General features: G+C 40.8%; 1 protein-coding gene across 2 annotated transcripts in view; it reads left to right on the forward strand.

The window, feature by feature from the left end:
- The window catches only part of GFRA1 (GDNF family receptor alpha 1), a 213,904-nt gene that overhangs the window by 160,044 nt on the left and 34,103 nt on the right, over positions 1-19,757 (forward strand). For both annotated transcript variants that reach the window (XM_019555818.1, XM_019555820.1), the window contains exons 6-7: positions 4,008-4,142; positions 9,815-9,993. In XM_019555818.1, coding sequence (XP_019411363.1) covers positions 4,008-4,142; positions 9,815-9,993 — 314 coding nt within the window. The remainder of the gene's footprint in view (positions 1-4,007; positions 4,143-9,814; positions 9,994-19,757) is intronic.

The raw sequence follows: 19,757 nt of genomic DNA on the forward strand, positions 1-19,757 counted from the left end.
ATAAATCTGCAATAAATTTCACTGCAAACCCTTCAAATGTCCAAGTCTGCCTGAGATCAAAATCTGGGCTAGAATTTTTCTATTGACCCGGGTAAAAAAACCGTGTAAATATACAAAAAGAGAATGACAATTTTTTTTTAACTTCTCAAGGCAAACTATTGCAGATTTATTTGTTCCTCTGAAAGGCAGGGGGCTCTGGCTGATGTGGTTAAGATAAAGTACAATTTCCTTTATTTGTTTAATTAGCCGTTGCAGAAAAATTCTGAAGAGTTAGAAGCAAGAAGTTGTAAATGTAATATTTATTTCGGGAAAATGAAGGCTCACCGTGAAATTTAAAGTGGGTCTTTCTGCTCGTAGATACAATGAGGTTAAATAAGAGGTAGCTGGACTGAAATCAGTGGAACTACAATTCAAGTAAAACTTGGTGTGAGTGAGACACTCAGGCCTGTTTTTGTGAGGGAGGTCCTATACCAGGTGAATGGAGAATAGATTGTATAGGTACTTTTCTGGATTATGCCATGGTGTATCATGTTTTACAGAAATACTGACCACCACAGTTTGTACTTTGGGGCTGTTTTTTATAGGTTTATAAAAATCAGTAAATACGTTTATTTTTAAAGTGCTAACCTGCCAGAGGAAAGATGCAGGATTATTTCATTTAGAAGAAGCCTAGAGATACCAAAATGCAAAAAATAACCTATTTTTTTAACATCTCTGTCAGGCCCGCTGTACCTCCCTCTGACATCACACAGACATGACCCCATGTAACTCCAGTGATTTCCAAATGATTATTTTTTTTAAATTCATTTTCCCTTACTTGTTTTTAGCATCCTACCCTTCCCCTCCCTAGGAATTTGCATCAGTAAACTGGGACCTTAGGATGGGGCATATATCATCCTGACCCATTACAAGTACCAGAGCTTTTGGCTCAGACCCAGTGACTCCTGTTCTTCCTTTTTGCTGAGCTTCATTTTCTTCCTGCATTCTGCTATAGGAACTCCCTACCTTGCCGACGTTCCTATTGTAGGGCATAGATTCTCATTAAGTTTAACAGTTCCTGCTGGGCCTGGGCCAATTCCACTAGTTAAATTATACTAGGGTCACACTTGGGTTAGAGGAGCTTAGTTAAACTTTTTCCCCCCACTGTTAATAGCTTCTGAGCCAAGTTGGCTGATGTGCCGAGTTCCAGATCACTTCTACCTCTGTTGAGAGAGCTATAGAAAACTTGAAATGGTAAAAATAATAGGCTAATTGTGTCTTGTTTTACTGCTTTCTGCTGTGGTTCCCTGATCTGCTAGTGTCCTTCAGCAGAATTTCCACGCTTAACACAAAAAAAAAAAAAAAAAAAAAGCGGAAAAAAACCACCACCCTAGGAAACCAAACGCATAATCCTCTTGGGTTCACATCTGCCCCCAGGTTTAAATGATAGACTGATTTTCCACTAGCTGCTGTTTCAGCCACTCTGGGTTTTCTGCTGTATATACAGTTTGTGTTTTGTATGTACGTGTTCCTCGTCCTGCCTTTCCCGCTGACGGTAATCATAGCATGGGATCGCTTCTGCTTTAGCCCCATACTTAGTTCTGCCTTTATGACTTTATTTCTTCTTTGTTGTGAAAGTCTTGCTTTAGAAGCCCCAACTTCCTCAGCACTTTTTGTTTGATCAGATTTTCTCACGTTCACCTATGTTCTTCCCATTAAACCCTCTTCTTTTCCATTTTCTTGCTGCGTTACTTTCTTCTTTTCTCATCACAACTGTCACCTGGTTGAAATATTCAGCTGAAAGTCATCAAAGGAGTAATGGGTGTTTCATTTGTTTTGTTTTAATTTAAGCAGCATTCCCATTCTTATTTATCTGCTGTCAGTTTTTCATTCATAGTGCAAGTGATATTTGCCTTTTTTGCAGCCTTCTCCACCTGCATTTCATACATTTTGAACCGTGCTATTTACACATGTGCTAATCTTATGTAGACTTTGAGCAGTTATTATTAGAACTGTTCGTTAAAAATTAAAAGTACATAAGGAATGCGATTGGATTCTAATTTAATAACATCTCAAAACAAAACAGAACATCCTTTGGGTGATTTTAGCCCATTCCATCTAATTTATTCCTGCCTTTATTCAGGATAGCTCTTCAAGTCTGTTTTTCTTTGTCTTCCATTTTGTGTACAAAACTTTTTGAATGTTGACCTGCCCAATTCCCATCCAAGCCTGGGTGTCTGAAGCACTACTGACATAATATCAGGGGTGTACTTGGTATTGTACAGTACTATGTACTGACATAGTATTGCATTTTCTGTTACATCTAGTGCTATTTCTGTTGGCTTGGAATTTGGCAGCATTTTTTTCACAAGGGTTACAATTGCATGGGTCTCTACTACTAAACCTTTGTCTCTTTCACCTTTACATCCTTATTTGCTGAAACGTGGGTCATAGAAAAGTTTGCATTGAATCTCTAGGCTTCTGGCTAGGGCATATAGGTACCTAAATACATGCCTCGACAACTGCTACTCTCAGTGCAGTTCTGACCTAATTGCATTGATTTGACTGGCTACGAATAAATGGAGTTATTACAGGTTTGCATGATGTAATTGAAAGTAGAATTTGAGCAACACAGCTATGAAGAATGTTTATTTTAAATTAACACTGGGTTTTTGGTTGTAGCCATGTTGGTCTAAGGACACAAGCAGGCAAGGTTTTTTGAGTAGATGTGATATCTTTTACTAGACCACCTGAGCAGTTGGGAAAAAGTTCTTCGCAAGCTTTCGGGCACAGTCACCCTTCATCAGGCATTGGGAGTCTCTGCTGGTCTGAAAGTCCAAGGAATGAGAGAAGCTAAAAGTATACCAGGATGTCAGTGAGAATGTAGATAGGTAGAGATTAGGAAAACATTTTTTTTCTAATTGCTTTACCTTTTATTTTTCCTGATCTATCCCTATTTACATTCTCACTGACATCCTGTCACAGTTTTAGCTTGTCTCATTCTGCACCCGAAAGCTTGCTAAGAACTTTTTTCCAACCACTCAGTTGGTCTAATAAAAGCTGTCACATCTACTTAAAGAACTTTGCCTGCCTATTTTAAATTAAGGACTACATTGGTCAACTGTTAGTCAAGTTGTGATGCCTTGTACTGGGAAAGTCATTTACTCATGGAGTAAGTGCTGACCAGCGTGAACAGGGACTGAATAAATGAGATCGGTGGTGCTCAACTATCTGGCCGGTGAGTGGTACAGGACTGGACAATGGGCCAGATCCACCCCGGGGTTCATGTACCGGGTCGGTCGGCTGGTGTGATCTGGCACGCTGGACCCGACTCCTGGAAGCAGCTGCAATTAATGCTGCCATCACTTCCCTACTTCCAACTTTCCAGACCCATATGGAGCTCTACCAGCTCTGACTCAGGGGCCAAAGCAGTTGAGCACCACTGATTTAGTTCAATAGGGACATACGTTAGAGTATGGAATATACTCTTTACTTTGGTTCAGTTGTTAGTAGGCCTGAGCCTAAACTATAAATAGCAAAATGCTTGTGCAGGAATCTGTAAGGGTTAGAAGAATGCATGGATCATATACCGTTTAAGAAATGAAATCTCTGTAGAACTGACAGTAAGAAACAGCAATGTTGTAGTAACTGGGAAACTGCATAAAATCAGTTTTAGCTACTTATAAAGATTAATTGTACCTTTTCTCACATGCTGTACTATGGGCAAAACAGCCCTTGTCAGTGGGTCTTAAGCTAAATGCCCTGCAGAGATGCCTTTTATAACTTGTTTCAGGCAGCCTGCAAGCTGAGGGCAAACCAGTCAGGTCACATTTTTAGCCATGTCTTAGTAGCTAAAAGGCTAGAACTTCTAAAAAGACCCTAAGCATGGGTCTGTAGTACTCCAACTTAATTCAGCCCTAATTCTGGCCACCATCATGTATAATTTATCCTTTGATTGGGTAGCATGAAAAAGGGTCAGCTGTTACAAAACTCAGTCTATAGCATGGTATTTTACTGTTTGTTCACAGGCACAGTAATGACACCAAACTACATAGACTCCAATAGTCTCAGCGTTGCCCCATGGTGCGACTGCAGTAACAGTGGTAACAACATAGAAGAATGCCTGAAATTTCTGAATTTCTTCCAGGATAATACATGCCTTAGTGAGTACAACATTAGAATACATCCTCAGACTTCTATTTGTCAATGTTTTAACGTGTGCTGGATTGTGTTTTTACTTATTTTCTGAATACCTGTGATGCATCAAGGCCACAGCTTTGCATTTCGGTAAGTTGGAAATGGAATTGATACAGAAACTAGAAGTATATGAATTTGAGCAGATCTACCTGATGTATTGTTCATGGCCAAATTTATAAATGTGAAAATCCATAATGTAGAAACATATTTCTTCCCACAAATCACAACTTGGTTATTTCTATTTGGGGAAAGTCTGTCATGATGGTTTGGTCATTGCAATTGTGAAAAGTCTGATGGGTTTGTGTATAATAGGACAAAGTTAGATAAATGATATGCAGATAGGCTGTGAAGGTCTTTAGAGCTATACAGAGTGAAATATGGACCCTGTTAAATCAATGGCAGAATTCAGTTGCACACAATGGAATCAGGATTTGATATCTTGATTGGAATTTTATTATCAGTAGTCCCAAATATTTAAGATTTAAGCACAAAGTTCACTCACTTGCTCATTTTCAAAAATGAGATTTGATGCAGTGATTTCATAGGAATTTTTACGTTATGGCTCTAGCAGCCAAATTCACTCCCAAAGTAGGGGCTATTTTAAATCTTGGAGGGGCTTAGTAGTGTCATTTTTCAGATTTCCTTTTCAAACTTCCCATTTGCCAAGCATTTTACAGGTGGATGACAGGGAATGTACACCAGAGCCTGGATTTCAGAGGAACCGGAAAAGCTAAAAGAGGTTGGCCTCCTTAGCATAGGAAAACAAAGGCTAAGGGGGGGCCTATACACAAGTGGCAAGGTGGCTGCTCTGACACACTGTAATTACAATGTGTTGGAGCAGACTCAAGTCTGCTGGAGTGTGGTCATTGCCGCACTTCAGCAGACTCCAGTGTCACGTGTATCAGTGTCCCCACACTAAAAAATGGTGAGAGGGTTGCTTTAACTAAAGCTTGTTTGATGAGTTTTAGTTAAATCACCCCCACTGCCATTTTTCAGTGTGCGGACTCTGATACATGTGATGCTCTGGGAGCTTTAATTAGAGCATCTTTCGGAGCCACTCTGAATTAAAGCGCCCCTTCCCCCCCGACATACTCCCGGAGCATGTGTATAAATGCCCAGGGATAACATTATTTCTGTCTCAAAATATGAGAGTAAACACTGGACTGGAAAAAGTCCTATTTAAGCTGAAGTATAATACTGGCATAAGGCGTTTAAGGTGGCCAGGAAATGTTTTAGGCTGGAAATTAGGAAGTTTCTAATCAACAGAAGAGTAAGGCTTTGGGACAGACATCCAGTATGCATTGTGGTGTCAAACAGCCTAATTAGTTTTAAGATTAAGCTCAGTTTATGTAAATTCTCCAATCAATAGGGTCTCACCTTGCATTACTTCTATTACTACACTGATGCTCTTATGTGCAAAAAATGACAGAATTGAGTAGTATTTATTGGTGTATCACTGGCTGGAATAGTTAATCAAGATCATGTCACAAAAAATAAGTTCAGATTGGGATCCTATATAGGAACAGACACCTCTAGTATCCAGCTTTCCTCTCACCGTAACAGTGCTATCTCTTGGACATTATAAGTTGTAATATTTCATAGTTTACTACTTTGTAAATGTGCTCATTACTACCAGGGTTGAGGTTCCTTTTAGGATTTAACACGCACCAATCCTTTGTCTTCAGAACAACACATTTTAATGAAGATAAAGGGATGGCATTAGAGGTTGCTGTGAGAGAATTTTATGCTCACCTTGGTAGAGACCGCTTCTTCATGAACATACTGCAAGTTTTCCTGATGTAATATCATTTCACAGAGCGGGAAAATGTTCCAGTGTCTTTTTGTTAATGGCCCTCTGTGGACAGGGGGTGAATTTACATTTTAAGCTATATTTTGTATTAGTGTTTATATTCATTCTTTATTGGACTATGAAGAACAGTAGGCCCTCATCTTACATACAAACAGCTTCTTAATCTTAAGCCTATGTATATTAGACCTGGGTGGAAACAGTTTTCCTGTCCTGTTCCAATTCTAGCAATTTCTAAGATGTGCCTGGGTAGGGACAGACATTACACATAAGCTGGTTTCAGTGATCAGAAACTAGTTTAAACCTGTAACAGAACAGACATTCAGTGCACATAAACCAGTTTCAAAATGGCTGACGCTCATTTGAGTTAAACCTGGTTGAATGTAGCATCAGATTTAACTGATTTGGCTCAAACTGGTTTATGCAATTTCTGTCCCAGACCATTGGGACAAAAATGGCATCTTTGCCGGTTGTTTGCCAAGAGTAAGCTCCCCTGCATAACAGCCCAGTAGTAAGGGCAGTCACATAGGATATAGGAATTCCAGGGTCAACTTCCTATTCCAGTCACAAAATGCATAACTAATTGTATATTATTATTCATGGAATTATTTATTTTTGAAGTAGCTTCTTACAAGAGAGATTGAGACCAGCTCACCCCAACCTAGACAACAGCCTGGTGACTAGGGCACCAGTGGGAGATGTGGGAGACCTGGGAATAAATTCTGGATTTTGCTTGATGTGGAACAGGGACGTGAATCTTGGAATTTCTTATGCCAGACAACTGCCGTTTCAGCTGGGCTTTGGACCTTTTGCAGCTTCTCTTGCTTTTGACCAGAAATTTCACCCCGGAGCGAGATGTCCCGACAAGAGTTTAGTTTAAGTGGATAATTGTCATGGAAAGCTTCTCGTTGGTATTGACATTTCCTAATTTAAACCATTTCACGAGCAAGTTCCCAACCAGAACTAACGGCACCTTATAGTGAGTGGGGCTAATGAAATCAAATGCAGGACTATATCCTAACTCTCGTGTATTAACTGCAGTGCATCTGTTTACAGAATTTGGGACTTACAGATTTTACAAGTAACATAAACTTTAAAAACAGAAAGCATGGGTCCCTGCAGAAATGCTATGTTTTAAAACATGGGATTGCATACTTCCTTAATTACATTTTCCGGGTTTATTTGGAAAACATTTGACCACCAGTCAATGGGGTCTTTTATCCCAAGAGAACTTCCACTTAGTTCATTTTCAGATACAGACTGGATCTTTACAAATTGCTTAAACGTTATTTTTACTACCTTTCAAAATGTTTCCTGTAGCAGAGTTTTCAGTTATTCTACTCACTTCAGCCCCAGCCCTACAAACATTTGTGCACACACACAGCCCCACTGTTCAGTGTAGCACTTGAGATATGCATGTATGTAAGTGCTAGAAGGATTTGAGAGTATGTCCTGTTTGATGGAGAATTGGCAAGCAAGGGGGAAAATACAAAATACAGCTTATAGAAACAGCCAACCGTCCACTGAAGCATCTGAGGTTTCATAGTTTCTAGGGTCGGAAGGGACCTGCGCAGATCATCAAGTCCAACCCCCTGCCTGGCAGGAAAGAGCACTGGGGTCAAATGACCCCAGCAAGGTGTTCATCTAACCTCCTCTTAAAGACCCCCCAGGGTAGGAGCCTGCACTACTTCTCTTGGAAGTTGGTTCCAGAGGTATCTCTTCACTCTTGTGTTTATAGCCTACAGTAGACTTGAAGACATACAAATGTTGTTGTAAACAGAAACGCAGGAGATGCAAAAATAAAAGATGATTACAAGAGTAATTTTGTTTTGAAAGCTCAAGGAAGTCTCCATATGCTGCTTATTTCCTGCAGCTTCTCTTACAGGAGCTGGCCTGCCATTTAATTTAGCTCAGGGCTGTCCAAACTCTAAGCCAGGGGTGGTCAAATCCAGCCTGCAGAGCCATGGCATTTGGCCCACGGGGCTCCCCACGGGTCAGGAAATCTAGCAGTGGGGAGTGATGGTCATAAATACCACCACCTTCCCCACCTGCCAAAGTCCCAAGCCTCCAACAGTGGGTCAGATCTGGGCCACAGCCCCTCTACCCTGCACTGCCGGACCAGGGCCAGGTCATGCCCACTTCTCCAACAGGGCTGGGTCTGGCCTCCTTTCCTCTGCATGGGTGGATCATGGCTGTGTCATCCCCCTTTCCCTTCCTTATGTGGCCAGGTCAATCTCCCTTCCCCCATGTGGCCGGATGAGGGTCAGGCCACTCCCCACTTACCCCATGCTGCCAGATGGGGCACCACCATGTCTGTCCCAGGTGCTAGATTGGGACCTCTCACCGGATCTGGCCCCGAGATGGACCAAGCACTGCCCATCTGGCCTGCCGGGAAAAAGGTTGAGGACCACTGTTCTAAGTGGCTGCAGACTGCGCCAGCAGGGGCTGCATGCCTTCAGAGCCACAATAATACAAATCACAGGCCCCAGGGTTGATCTCCCCCGTACTGTACCACATGAGCAAGCAGCTCCCACCTCAGCCCCCTTGCTGTACTGCACTGCAGGCTCCCTTGGCACTGTGGGCCACCCCACCCAACTTTCTGGGGTGGGAGCAGGAGGCAAAAGCTAGGGGGGAAGCTAGAGACCCCAGATACAGCAGCAGCCAGCGCTTTAAGGGGAGCAGTGGCCTGGTAGGAGCCTGGCAACTACATATTAATCCCAAATGGACCTTGTGCAGCCTGTAGTCTGCCAGTCAGAAAGCCTTGAGCTTAGGTCATTGTTTGGTCACTTGTGTGCATTTATGGTATAGAAAGTATCGTGCTTCACGTTACCTTATTTAAGAATGATCACAGGACAGGAAAATTATTTCAGACAATCCTCACTTGCCCCCTGTCAATCGAACCCATTTTGGTGCTTTTATATAAATCTTTTGCGGTATTTGTTGTCACTCTTAGAGCAAATATTAGAATAAAGCATGTCTTTCTAAGATCAGAGTTAAATGGAAATGATTTTATAAGGAGATGGATGGCAGTGAAGGCTAATATTAATAACTTTCACATATAAATCCCAAGTGAAATTGTTTGAATTCTTATACAATGAATTTGAAATAAGAAATCCCTAAATCCGTTTTGAGTCCCCAAAGACCTGATTAAAAACTGTTTTTCTATTCGTTTATATTAAAAAGGCAACCAATTTACTCTTGCCATAAACACACTCTTTAATCCCATGAAACTGTGATAAGCTTTTTAACTTTTATATTCTAAACTTTTAGCTTAAGCATGCTTCTCTCACCTAATTATGCAGATGTTGTTTGGAAACTGGAAGGAAAGGATCATCTTAGTTAAGCCATTTTGTATTTATGGGTATACTTGTTTTAACGAAACAAGGTGTAGAAATAAATTAGTATTTTGCCAGCTGTTTACAGGCAAACTGGCTTGTTGCAAAACCTATCAGAAGCAGGACATGGCATTCAGGCTAAATCTTAAATCTCACAAATCAAGTTTAGAGGCACTTGCATGGTATGCTAATTTGCTTACATTAGATCTAAGGTTTAGAGCTTCTCTCAAGCATGGCTGAAAACCTCCGTTGGAATACAGTGAGAGACAAATCTGTGACCCCAGAATTCATATTTCTGACATGCATTCAAAGTTAATTAAAGTAGGCTTATCAAAACAAAAGTTTGAGTTTCTACGCAGAAGGACAGGGTTTTTTTTATGTGAAAGAACAATACCAAAGCTATTTCTGTTCAATAGCAGCAGGTCAGAAATGTCAGTTTTGTTGTCTGTGGTATTTGTTTTTTATGCCGTATTTTCCCTATAATCGTGTTCTACAGAAAACGCAATTCAGGCCTTTGGTAATGGTACGGATGTAAACGTGTGGCAGCCCATCCTACCAGTACAGACCACTGCAGCAACAACTACAACAGCCTTCAAACACAGGACTGTGGGTTCAGAGACCACCAACAACGAAATACCCACCCACAATGATTTGCCAGCATGTGCAAATCTGCAGGTAAGAGAAACTTGTAACGGCTGCGGTTAGAAAGCAACACAAAAGTACAAAATGATATCGATCAGCAGTCTGTCAGCTGTTGCTGCATGTGCAGATATCCATATAGTCTTGTATATAGCTGGATTTTGCTCTTTTCATTCTGATGTTGGAGTTCATTATACTATATATTATAATACATCACATACTCTGGTATCAAATAAGGAACATGAATAAATAAGAGATTGCATTGGTTCACTGATTCAGGAACAGGGCGTTACTACAATTTTGGCTATGGTCTTAGCATTTCTGCTACCCTGTCAGTGTAAGCCAGAGAAAGATAATATATTTGATGGGCTAGGTACAAAGGTGACTGAACTGGCTTAAGGTGCACCCTCTTCCAGTCCCTTCATCTCATTAGTTACACCAATTTATACCATATTTGCTTGAATAAATGATATGGGTTTTTTCCCCAATCTGTATGGGGGGAAAAAGTTCTTCATCTTCCAGTTGCATAAAAGGAAACCTCATTAAATTCACTATCTGTTGTTAAACTGTTGGCAAAAATGGCACGTCCTCAGTAACTGAAATCAAAATGCAGCCAACACTGAGCAAGACTATTAGGAGTGTGGGCCACGTTCGATTCAGATTCAGCCAGAACTGGGGACAGTGATTCAATTCGTTGATTTGGATCACTGTCCCAGTTAGATTTGTCCGAATCTCAAGATTCGATGCTGATTCAGAGAATCAGCAATTCAGATATAGACACAGCTTTAAATGTTTTTTCTACATACCTTGAGGTACCAGGCACCATTTGTGAATGCTGTGTCTTGGTCCCTTCTGACTCATTGATTCTATGATGCTGGGGTGGATAGAGCATCCTACCTACCGCAAGTGCTTCTGGTCCACTTCCGGGTCTGCTGCCAACCGCACTGGGGAGCCCCACACCCTTTTGTGGGACACTCCATGTGCCCCAGCGTTGCAGCATTCGTGAGCCACCTGCTACCTAGAGGTATGTATAAAAAACATCTAAAGCTGTGTCTATGTCTGAATCGCCGAATCTTTCCGAATCTCTGTGAATCGATTTGGAGGGTTCCAATTCAATTCGGAAAGATTAAAGGGTCCTCTGATTCGATTCGGATTCAGAGATTCAGCCATCTAATCGAGCCAGATCTCTGCCGAATCAATTCAGGGACCAAAGCTTCTCACAGCCCTAATGCATATCAAACAAATGGTCAATTTAGGGTAAACATACTGATGGGAACCTACAACAAGCATAGGTTAGTGCAGCCCATTTGAATAAGATATATGGTATTACCCATTGCACTCAGTCCTGCTCACTGCCAGCTCTGTTTCAAATCAGAGCCAGTACACTGAAGATATTTTTATTTCTTTGTCATTCCCACAGCTGAGTTGCACCATTTTTCCCATTTCAAATCATTCCTGGTTCTTCACCACCCTTAAATGTCTGGTAAACATCACCAAATGGGGTCCTAAACAGCTCACCCAGAATCCCTCTGTTGCCCCCTTGCTCAGCCTGTCACATATGATTAGTGTGGCCCCACCCTCCATAAGGTGGAACTGCACTGGGTTGCCCTGCGCCTCATCTGCATATAGTTTTTTGAAGGAATTCAAGACTCGTGAGAAGAACAGCAGTTCCAGCCATGAGCAGGGTGCTAATTAGCACATGAATCCATTATGAGGGGTGTGGGTTGTATCCAAAGTACACACACATACTGCTGAGCTGTGGGGTCACCATAGCTTGAAATGCTGTTGACTATTGGACTGGGGCCCAGTCCAATGAACTATATGGTAAATCATGAGCGTTTTGGCTTTGGACTAACATTATACATAGTTTATATAAGTAGATAGAAAAGTACTGCTTAAAAGTATGTTTGTGGAAGTGCCTGTGTTAAAAATTCGTCCATCCCTGTTTTCAAATTTGCCCATCACTTCCATGTGCTCAGGTAGAGCAGGGTTTGACAGTAAGGGGAACAGAAGGGGCTTCAGGGAAATAAGTTGGGGAAACAGAGGACAAGGGGGCCACCTCACCTCCACTCTTGTAGCGGTGGGTGAGGGACAAAAGCAAGGCAAACCTCCAATAATTAGAGTCTATACTTGGAAAATTATAACAAATGTATACATTTTTCATATATAGAATCTAATATTTGGGGGGGTCATCTTATATAGGGTTGTCTTCTAGTTGAGTAAATTCAGTATTTGGACTGAGGGGGTGTAAATGTAAGAGATGCATTTGGTGCAAGTTACATGCTGAAGGGGCTGGACAAAGATTTAAATGACTTCAGCACAGATGCCCCCTTTGAATTGGTCCCAGTGTCCTGGCTAGTAACTGTGGTCCCAATGCTTATCGAGTTAACCAGGTATTTTATGGGATTGATTCTGGATTTTAAAGAGAGTAATCACTTGCTCAAGGCTGTACATGCAGCTACCAGAGTTTTGGACAAGACAAAACTGTACAATATGGGCAAGGAAGAATGTGAGGTAAAAGAAAAACCCAAAATATCTCTATGCCAGACAATTTCAGCAATCCAGTGCTAGGATGATCTCCTGTTTGAAGATACCAGATTAGCTCGGAGTCAGATCCGGTTGGCCCATTTCTAGTTCTGTCTTCACAGTGGGACAAAAATTAAAGACTTTCAGTTTTTTTATTACAGGTACAATCTAATGTAAAGACAGTTTTACACTTGACTCCCATATTCTTTAACATTTATTGTTTCCTTATGAAAGAGCATCCACAATGTTCTTACATACTAAATATTTAATTCTGTGTGCTTCTTGTTAGAAAGTATATAAATATCCATATGTATTTCACTTGCACAATGCAGATATGTCAAGATTTTCTCCATAATTATTCCTGATTCCTCATTTTTCCTACACTGTTCCCTCACATTGATGCCCTTTTAATTGGTCTGTTTTACTTGGTATCAGGTTGACAAATTTTGTATAAATATATATACTTCAGTGGTGGTGTTAAATCAGAATATGTATTAGGGTTAATGGTGACTGACGTTGGGATTCTGCATTGCTTCTTTTTATTCTCATTTTGCATATCTGTATTTTTATTATTAGTTAAGCTCTGTAAGTTATTGATGAGAAGATGACAGTTAACAAGAAATGTATTTCCATAGGCATTAGCTATTTGATTTGAAAAAATATTCATGCTGAAAAATATTCACCCTTAAAAAGCTAGGAATGCATTTAGAGAACGAAGTTGATGGAAAATTATTAATGCACTTGATATTATAGTTAATAAGTTGCACTGAGGCAGTCCTCCATCATTTTAAAAGTCACATACCAGGTCAGTTCATCAACACTGTCTGAAGCCGTCCTCTCCGTATAAAAGGCCCATTGATGTACTAGGAATGATATGAAGGTATCGATGTCTTTGGAAAACAGTCAACCTCAACTGACCTTCTGTGTATGTGGATCATGTAGATGCATCCACATACAGGTTTACCAGAACGAAACATCTGTTGACTTGTTAGCTGCAGTGTTTTATCAGCAGCAGCTCCTTTTGTGTTTTATACCTGAAACAAAATAACAACGATTACATTTTCATACGTTTTCTAAAAAAATCCTTCAAAAATTAAACCAAGTCAAAATACCTTACCTTGTTTTTATTAAACATACATTTTTGGATAATACGGTGCCACTTTGAAAATGAGACTTAAAGCTAAACTTTAATTAAAATATTAGAGGGACCAGGCAGCCAGACACATTGTATGTATGGAGAAGCTTCATTGTTCATAGGCTCATCTCCCATGAAAAGTGTTCCTTCGTAATAGTTTCAAAACAATTGCTAATGCTACTGAGAGCAATCTAAAAGGTTTTGTTAAAGACTTGGTATTTGAGATAAGGCTCTTTAAAAATGGAATATAGTATAAACATTATGAAAGGCAGAATTAATAGCAATATTAGCAATACAACAAAACGATTACATATTTGAGAAAAGTTTCTGAAAAATGATCATTCAGATGCAATTACTTATGACTATGATATATGTATAACCTAGCGAGTGGAAATGTTTAATACAGTAAGACCTGGGATGCTGAAGAAGTGTTTGATTAATATAAATTGGTTTGCCAAAATATTGAAGCGTTGACTTCTAGTATATGTTTTTGCTTTAGGTCTTCTAAGGAATTGTTTCCTTGTATATGTACTATTCTGTATCCAGATGAGCTAAGTCCTTATCAGGCAGATCCTTGCCTTCAACAGTATGCCATAAAATGCCTATCTATCCTGCATCTAGGAATGACCAAAAGCACCCAGTGGCAACACTTCTATAAAATATATTAAATTCAAGTGCATTTTTAGGGTACTTAGCACCTGGAAAGGGTTAACATTATTTCAAAGGATCAGTCTGTAGAACATCTATAGAAAACACAAAGAGGAGAAGACATGGCCTTGATACCTGGAAAGATCATAGAGCAGGTCCTCAAGGAGTCTATTGTGAAGTGACCAGAAGGAGAACAAGGTGATCAGGAACAGCCAGCATGGATTCACCATGAGCAAGTCATGCCTAACCAACCTGATTTCCTTGTATGATAAGGTGGCATGCTCTGTGAATAGGGATAGAGCCATGGATGTGAGATTATACTTTGATTTTAGAAAGTTTTTTGGCATTGTTTCTCACAACATTATCCTTAAGAAGCTAAGGAGATAGAGACTAGATAAAAGTACTGGAAGTACTAGATACACAAGTGGTTGGATTGGCGGGCTCAACAAGTAGTCATCAGTGGTCTGATGTCTACCTGGGATGAGGTCTCAAGTTGGGCTCACTAGCAGTTGGTCCTTGCTCTGGTATTGTTCATAATCACCATTAATGATTTGGATGAAATAACTGAGTGCACTCTTAGGACATCTGTGCATGACACCAAGTTAAGTGAAGTTGCAGACACTCTGGAGGGCAGAGCTGTGATCCAGAATGACTTTGATAGACTGGAATAATGGTCCTCAAGCAATCCCATGAAATTCAATAAGGACAAGTGCAAAGTCCATGTACAGATAAAGACTGGAGAATAACTGGCTAAACTGCAGTACTGCAGTGTGGGCCCTAGTTGTTATCTTGGATCATAAGCTGAATATGAGCCAACAGTATACCCTGCAAAGAAGACCAAAGGCACACTGGGTTGTGTTAATAGGAATGTCAAAATCAAGGGAAATGATTCTTCCACTCTGTTCGACAAGCTTAGTTAAAGCACCCCTGCTAGGGACAGAAATTATACCGAAACCAGCATAAGTGGTTCAAATCTGTAACACAACAGAAGTTCAGTGTATATAAACTGCTTTTAAAATGACCAAAACCAGTTTAAAATAAACCTGGATGGATGTAGTATCAGACTTAACTGTTTTAGGTTAAAGAGGTTTATTGAACTTGTGTCCCAAATCCCCAGATTCAAGTTAACTCAAGGATGCTTTGCACTTCTCTTGCAACAGCCCTCTTGCTGGGTGGGCAGGCTAGCCTTGGCCCAAGCTGTCTGCTTCAGCCAAGCAGAGAGGTGTGCTCTAGCACCCCCTGGCTTCTGGCCTGGGCTGGTGCAGGCATGTGGCTGCATTTCCAGAATCAAAAGTGAATGTCTGTTCATTTGCTTCTTGGTTCAATCTATGTAGCTTAGACCAACCTGTGAAGATTGAATCAATTTAGCCTTGGACTTTTTAACTGCCTTAGTCCTTATGTTATCTCTACATTATTGATATATGTACTCCATATCAAGAAGAATAAACAGTGGCTTTTGTGGGTATTTTGTTAGCAGACATTTTGTAAAGGAAGTGTGTTTGTTAGACAGATTGCTATGGCAAAAGACTTCCTGTGAAAATCTTGCCCAGGTTCCTCAGGTAACCCACGAAACAGCCAAGCATTTTTCCATTCCATAGAAAGGACTTGGTCCTCAGAGTCTTAGTAGAGCATGCAGAAGGGAAGAGAAGGTTATTTGTGCTCTTGTAGAAGTCTGGGCAATGGATGCAAATGTAACAAAGTAAAATGACGAGCCTTCAGACTCTTTTGTATGGCATCATATATCAATTTCCAAATCTACGAGCCACTGTCTGATATGTGCATTAATGTGTGGATTCCATCTGTCCCATCTGCATATTTGTAAAGATTGCAGCTTTTGATTAAGTGCTGTGCTGTTTGTTGGATGCCGCATTCACACAGGGGGCTGTCCAACGTGTTCATCTTGTGAAGTGTTGTTTTGAGATCTGTATCCCGATCTCAGGCTGTTCAGTTTTACCCACACTTCTCTGTCATGGTCCTATCCAATGGGGGACTCATTTGGTGTTGGCATAAAACGCTGTGTAAGTAGCCTACAGTCATTCAGGTCTTCAGTTAACAGTCAATGGAGCAAGTGACTGTCACAGTCTCTTACTTCTATTGCTAGTAATGATCTTAGGGTCCATTTTCTTATGTCACTTGGTCTAATGCCTAGGAGTACAGGGAATATATCTTTCTGTATTTAAGTTGTGCAGGCTGTTTTGAGGCTCAGTGCTCTGTTAAATAGTGTCAAGCTTTTAGTGTGACAACTTCTGGACCATTCAGGAACGCAGTAGTCTATTGGGGCATATACCATTGCAAGTGTGATGGTTTTGAGCACTGAAAGACTTTAAACTTTCAGACCCTTCAGACTGAGGGCATATAATTACCAAACTCTTCTACACTTGTTCCTACATCTCAAGAGCACATCAGAAAAGTGAGCAGCAGATGGGAATCCTTCATTATGTGCCACCCAGAGCATCTAGAAATGATGAGTCAGGAACTCAAATAAGACGAGCTTGAGTAAAAATCATGACTTTTTTTTAGCAAAATATATTTTTTATCATTCTTTTTATTTTGGTTTTTGGTTTCTGAGCTCTTTGAGTACACGTAAGGCTTTCTTTTCTCCTAAGCAATGAGGGCTGCAGATTTTTTAATAAAAAAAAGGTGAGATGCTCACATATATTCACATAATTCCAGAAACTGAACTTTAAAGAAAAACACCAAATATCACAAGGCTTTGATGCAGTGACCAGATATTACAAATAAAATGCTTAACTACATACTTGACTCACAGTTTTGGGTGCTTCAGATATGCTAAGCATCACACAGGATTCTGCCCAGTGTTTGCAGACAGAAGCTAGACGTTAACGTGGTGCTAATTATTGCTATAAAGTGCTGTGTAGGTGTATTAGTAGAGGGTTAAAAGCAGCCGTGCATTGGCCTGAGGATCAACTGACTTCAAGTGTTACTTCTTCACTGATCAGTAAATAGGTAGAGGGCAAGCATCAAAAGGAAACATGGGGGAATACATACATGTTGGGTTGTTGAGGGACTAATACAGGTACTGTGCCTGTACTCTGTGCAAAGGCCAAGTGAACGTTATTCCTTAGTGCTGCAGTACTTGCCACTCTGGTTAGGGACATAAATTACGCATATACCAGTATAAGTGATCAAAAACCAGTTCAGATCTGTAAGACAACAGTAGTTCAGTGCACATAAACCATTTTCAAAATGGCTAAAAACCAGTTTAAGATAAACCTGGATAGATGTAACATCATGCTTAACTGGCTTAGGTTAAATTGGTTTATTGAACTTCTGTCCCAGATCCCCTCCAGGTTCAAGTTCACTCACAGTCCCCCAACATCCAAGCATGCCTTGCACCTCCTCAACGATGACCTCCCCCATCCCTCACAGGGTGGGCGGGCATGCCTTGGCCCAAGCTGCCTGCTCCAGCTGAGCAGGGAGATATGCCCTGGAGCCCTCTGGCTTCTGGCCTGGGCCACTGCGGGCATGTGGCTACATTTCCGGAATCAAAAGTGAATGTCTGTTCACTTGCTTATTAGTTCAATCTACACAGTTTAGACTAACATGCAAAGTTTGAATTGATTCAGCCTCAGGCTTTTTGACTATCTGTACTTAGCCTCCGTGACTGTTTACCCCCGCTCCCTTCCATGCCTCTGATCTTGCTGTTCCTTTGCCATTCTGCAGAGGACAGACACAGGGGAGACAGGATCCATTCACATGACATTACACTTCTGTCCCTCTGTAAAATATATAAACAAACCCCTCTGATTTGGGTATCTTCTTCCAGACATGATAACTACTCAGAAAGTTTTTGTCTGTGGCAAAAGATTAACAGGAATATAAGACACTCATTTCTCTGCCAGAATAAATGGTAAGAAAAACATTTAGAATATTGATTAACTGTTCCATACTAGAAGATTTAAATTTACCTCCTGTATTTCCAGGATTAGCTGACATAATGGGGTCGGCCTGCTGGCACAAATGATTTACAGAACACCTATTGGCAGCTTTTCTTCTGAAAAGTAGCATCTTTTAATTTGGCTCAGCAGCAATTCTGTCCTATCTACAGAAGCCTTGTGTGCTTTACATTTTCAGATTACTGCCTGACAGCCAGGGAGAATTTAAAATTTCATCTTTAATCTTATCCTTCTAATCTGGACAGTGTTGAGCTGAATTCTGTGTTTTACCAACAGAGACTGATTGTCTCTTCTCCTCGACCGCCTACTCCACTAACCTCCAGTGAAGCCACTTCTGGTTCACCTCTGTGTAAGCAGAGGAGTCAACTTTCAGAATTTATATGCTGTTAGTTAATAAAAAAAGGAAAACATTCAGTTTAATGTCACACTTGCCTGTGGTGTGTGGTTCTTGCACCTCTTTGTGAACTATATGGTGCTAGTTTAAACAGTGGTTCTCAACTTTTTCGGACACAAGGCACCCCTCAGAAAATGCCAGCTCTTAGTTTTCATTTGTTTTTTGACCACAGAAAAATACGAGAGCAGTTTTTCTGTTGCAGAGAATCTAGAAAGACCACAACAGGTCAAAATGTTTTTAACACAATGGATTCTCTTGCAGGTACGTTGGTACTCAATTGAATCATTCAGTGTATGTGTCAGTGTCCAAAAAAGTGCTTCGCAAAAAGTAAGGTTACATAGTTTAGACCTATAGTTAAATAACACAACCACAGTTGGATTCATCACTTCAGTAATACTCCAGATAATTTTAGGAGCACACAAAATGAGCCAGGGTCAACTTCACGTAACCCTGTTGAAGTCAGTACAGTTAAAATGAGTTAATTTGACCTCCTGAGGTTGGTGTATAAATACCAGTTACACTTATCCACTTGCGGAGGATTTATATATTGATATAGATGTGTGTGTGGGTCTGTATTCTTATGTTATTTCAAAGGGCAGTGAGTTGGCACAGTAACAGTGCTAGATGTTTTTATATGGGAACTAAATACCCAGGCTAGGGACGAAAGTTACACATAAATCAGTACAAGTGACCTGAAACCAGTTCAAATCTGTAACGCAACAGCAGTTCAATGCACATAAACTGCTTTCAAAATGGCTGAAACCAATTTAAGATAAACCTGGTTGGATGTAGTATCAGACTTAAATGATTCAGGTCAAACCAGTTTATAGAACTTCTGTCCCAGATTCTTTTCCAATTCAAGTTAACTTTTAGTCTTCCAGCACCCCCAGATGCTTTGCAGCCCTGGGCTGTGCTGTCTGGCCCCTCCCCCAGCTATCACAGAATCTAGTATCAAAAGAGAACATGCTGGAAAAAGCGGCATGCCCAGGAGCATGCCCTGAGGCAGCCGGAGGCTGGGTCCTCCAGGGAGATGCTCTGGCACCCTGCCAGACCTTGGCGCTGCACATGGCACTGGCCTAGTCCACTAGCACATGCCCTTGGCTGATCTTGCTGTCACCCAGCTTGTGCAGGGGTTGTGCACCCTCAGGCCAGGCCTCCATGGAGCCAGCCCAGCCTGACG

Source organism: Crocodylus porosus, unplaced genomic scaffold, assembly GCF_001723895.1.
Source record: "Crocodylus porosus isolate Cpor-Errol unplaced genomic scaffold, CroPor_comp1, whole genome shotgun sequence".
Classification (NCBI taxonomy): domain Eukaryota; kingdom Metazoa; phylum Chordata; order Crocodylia; family Crocodylidae; genus Crocodylus; species Crocodylus porosus.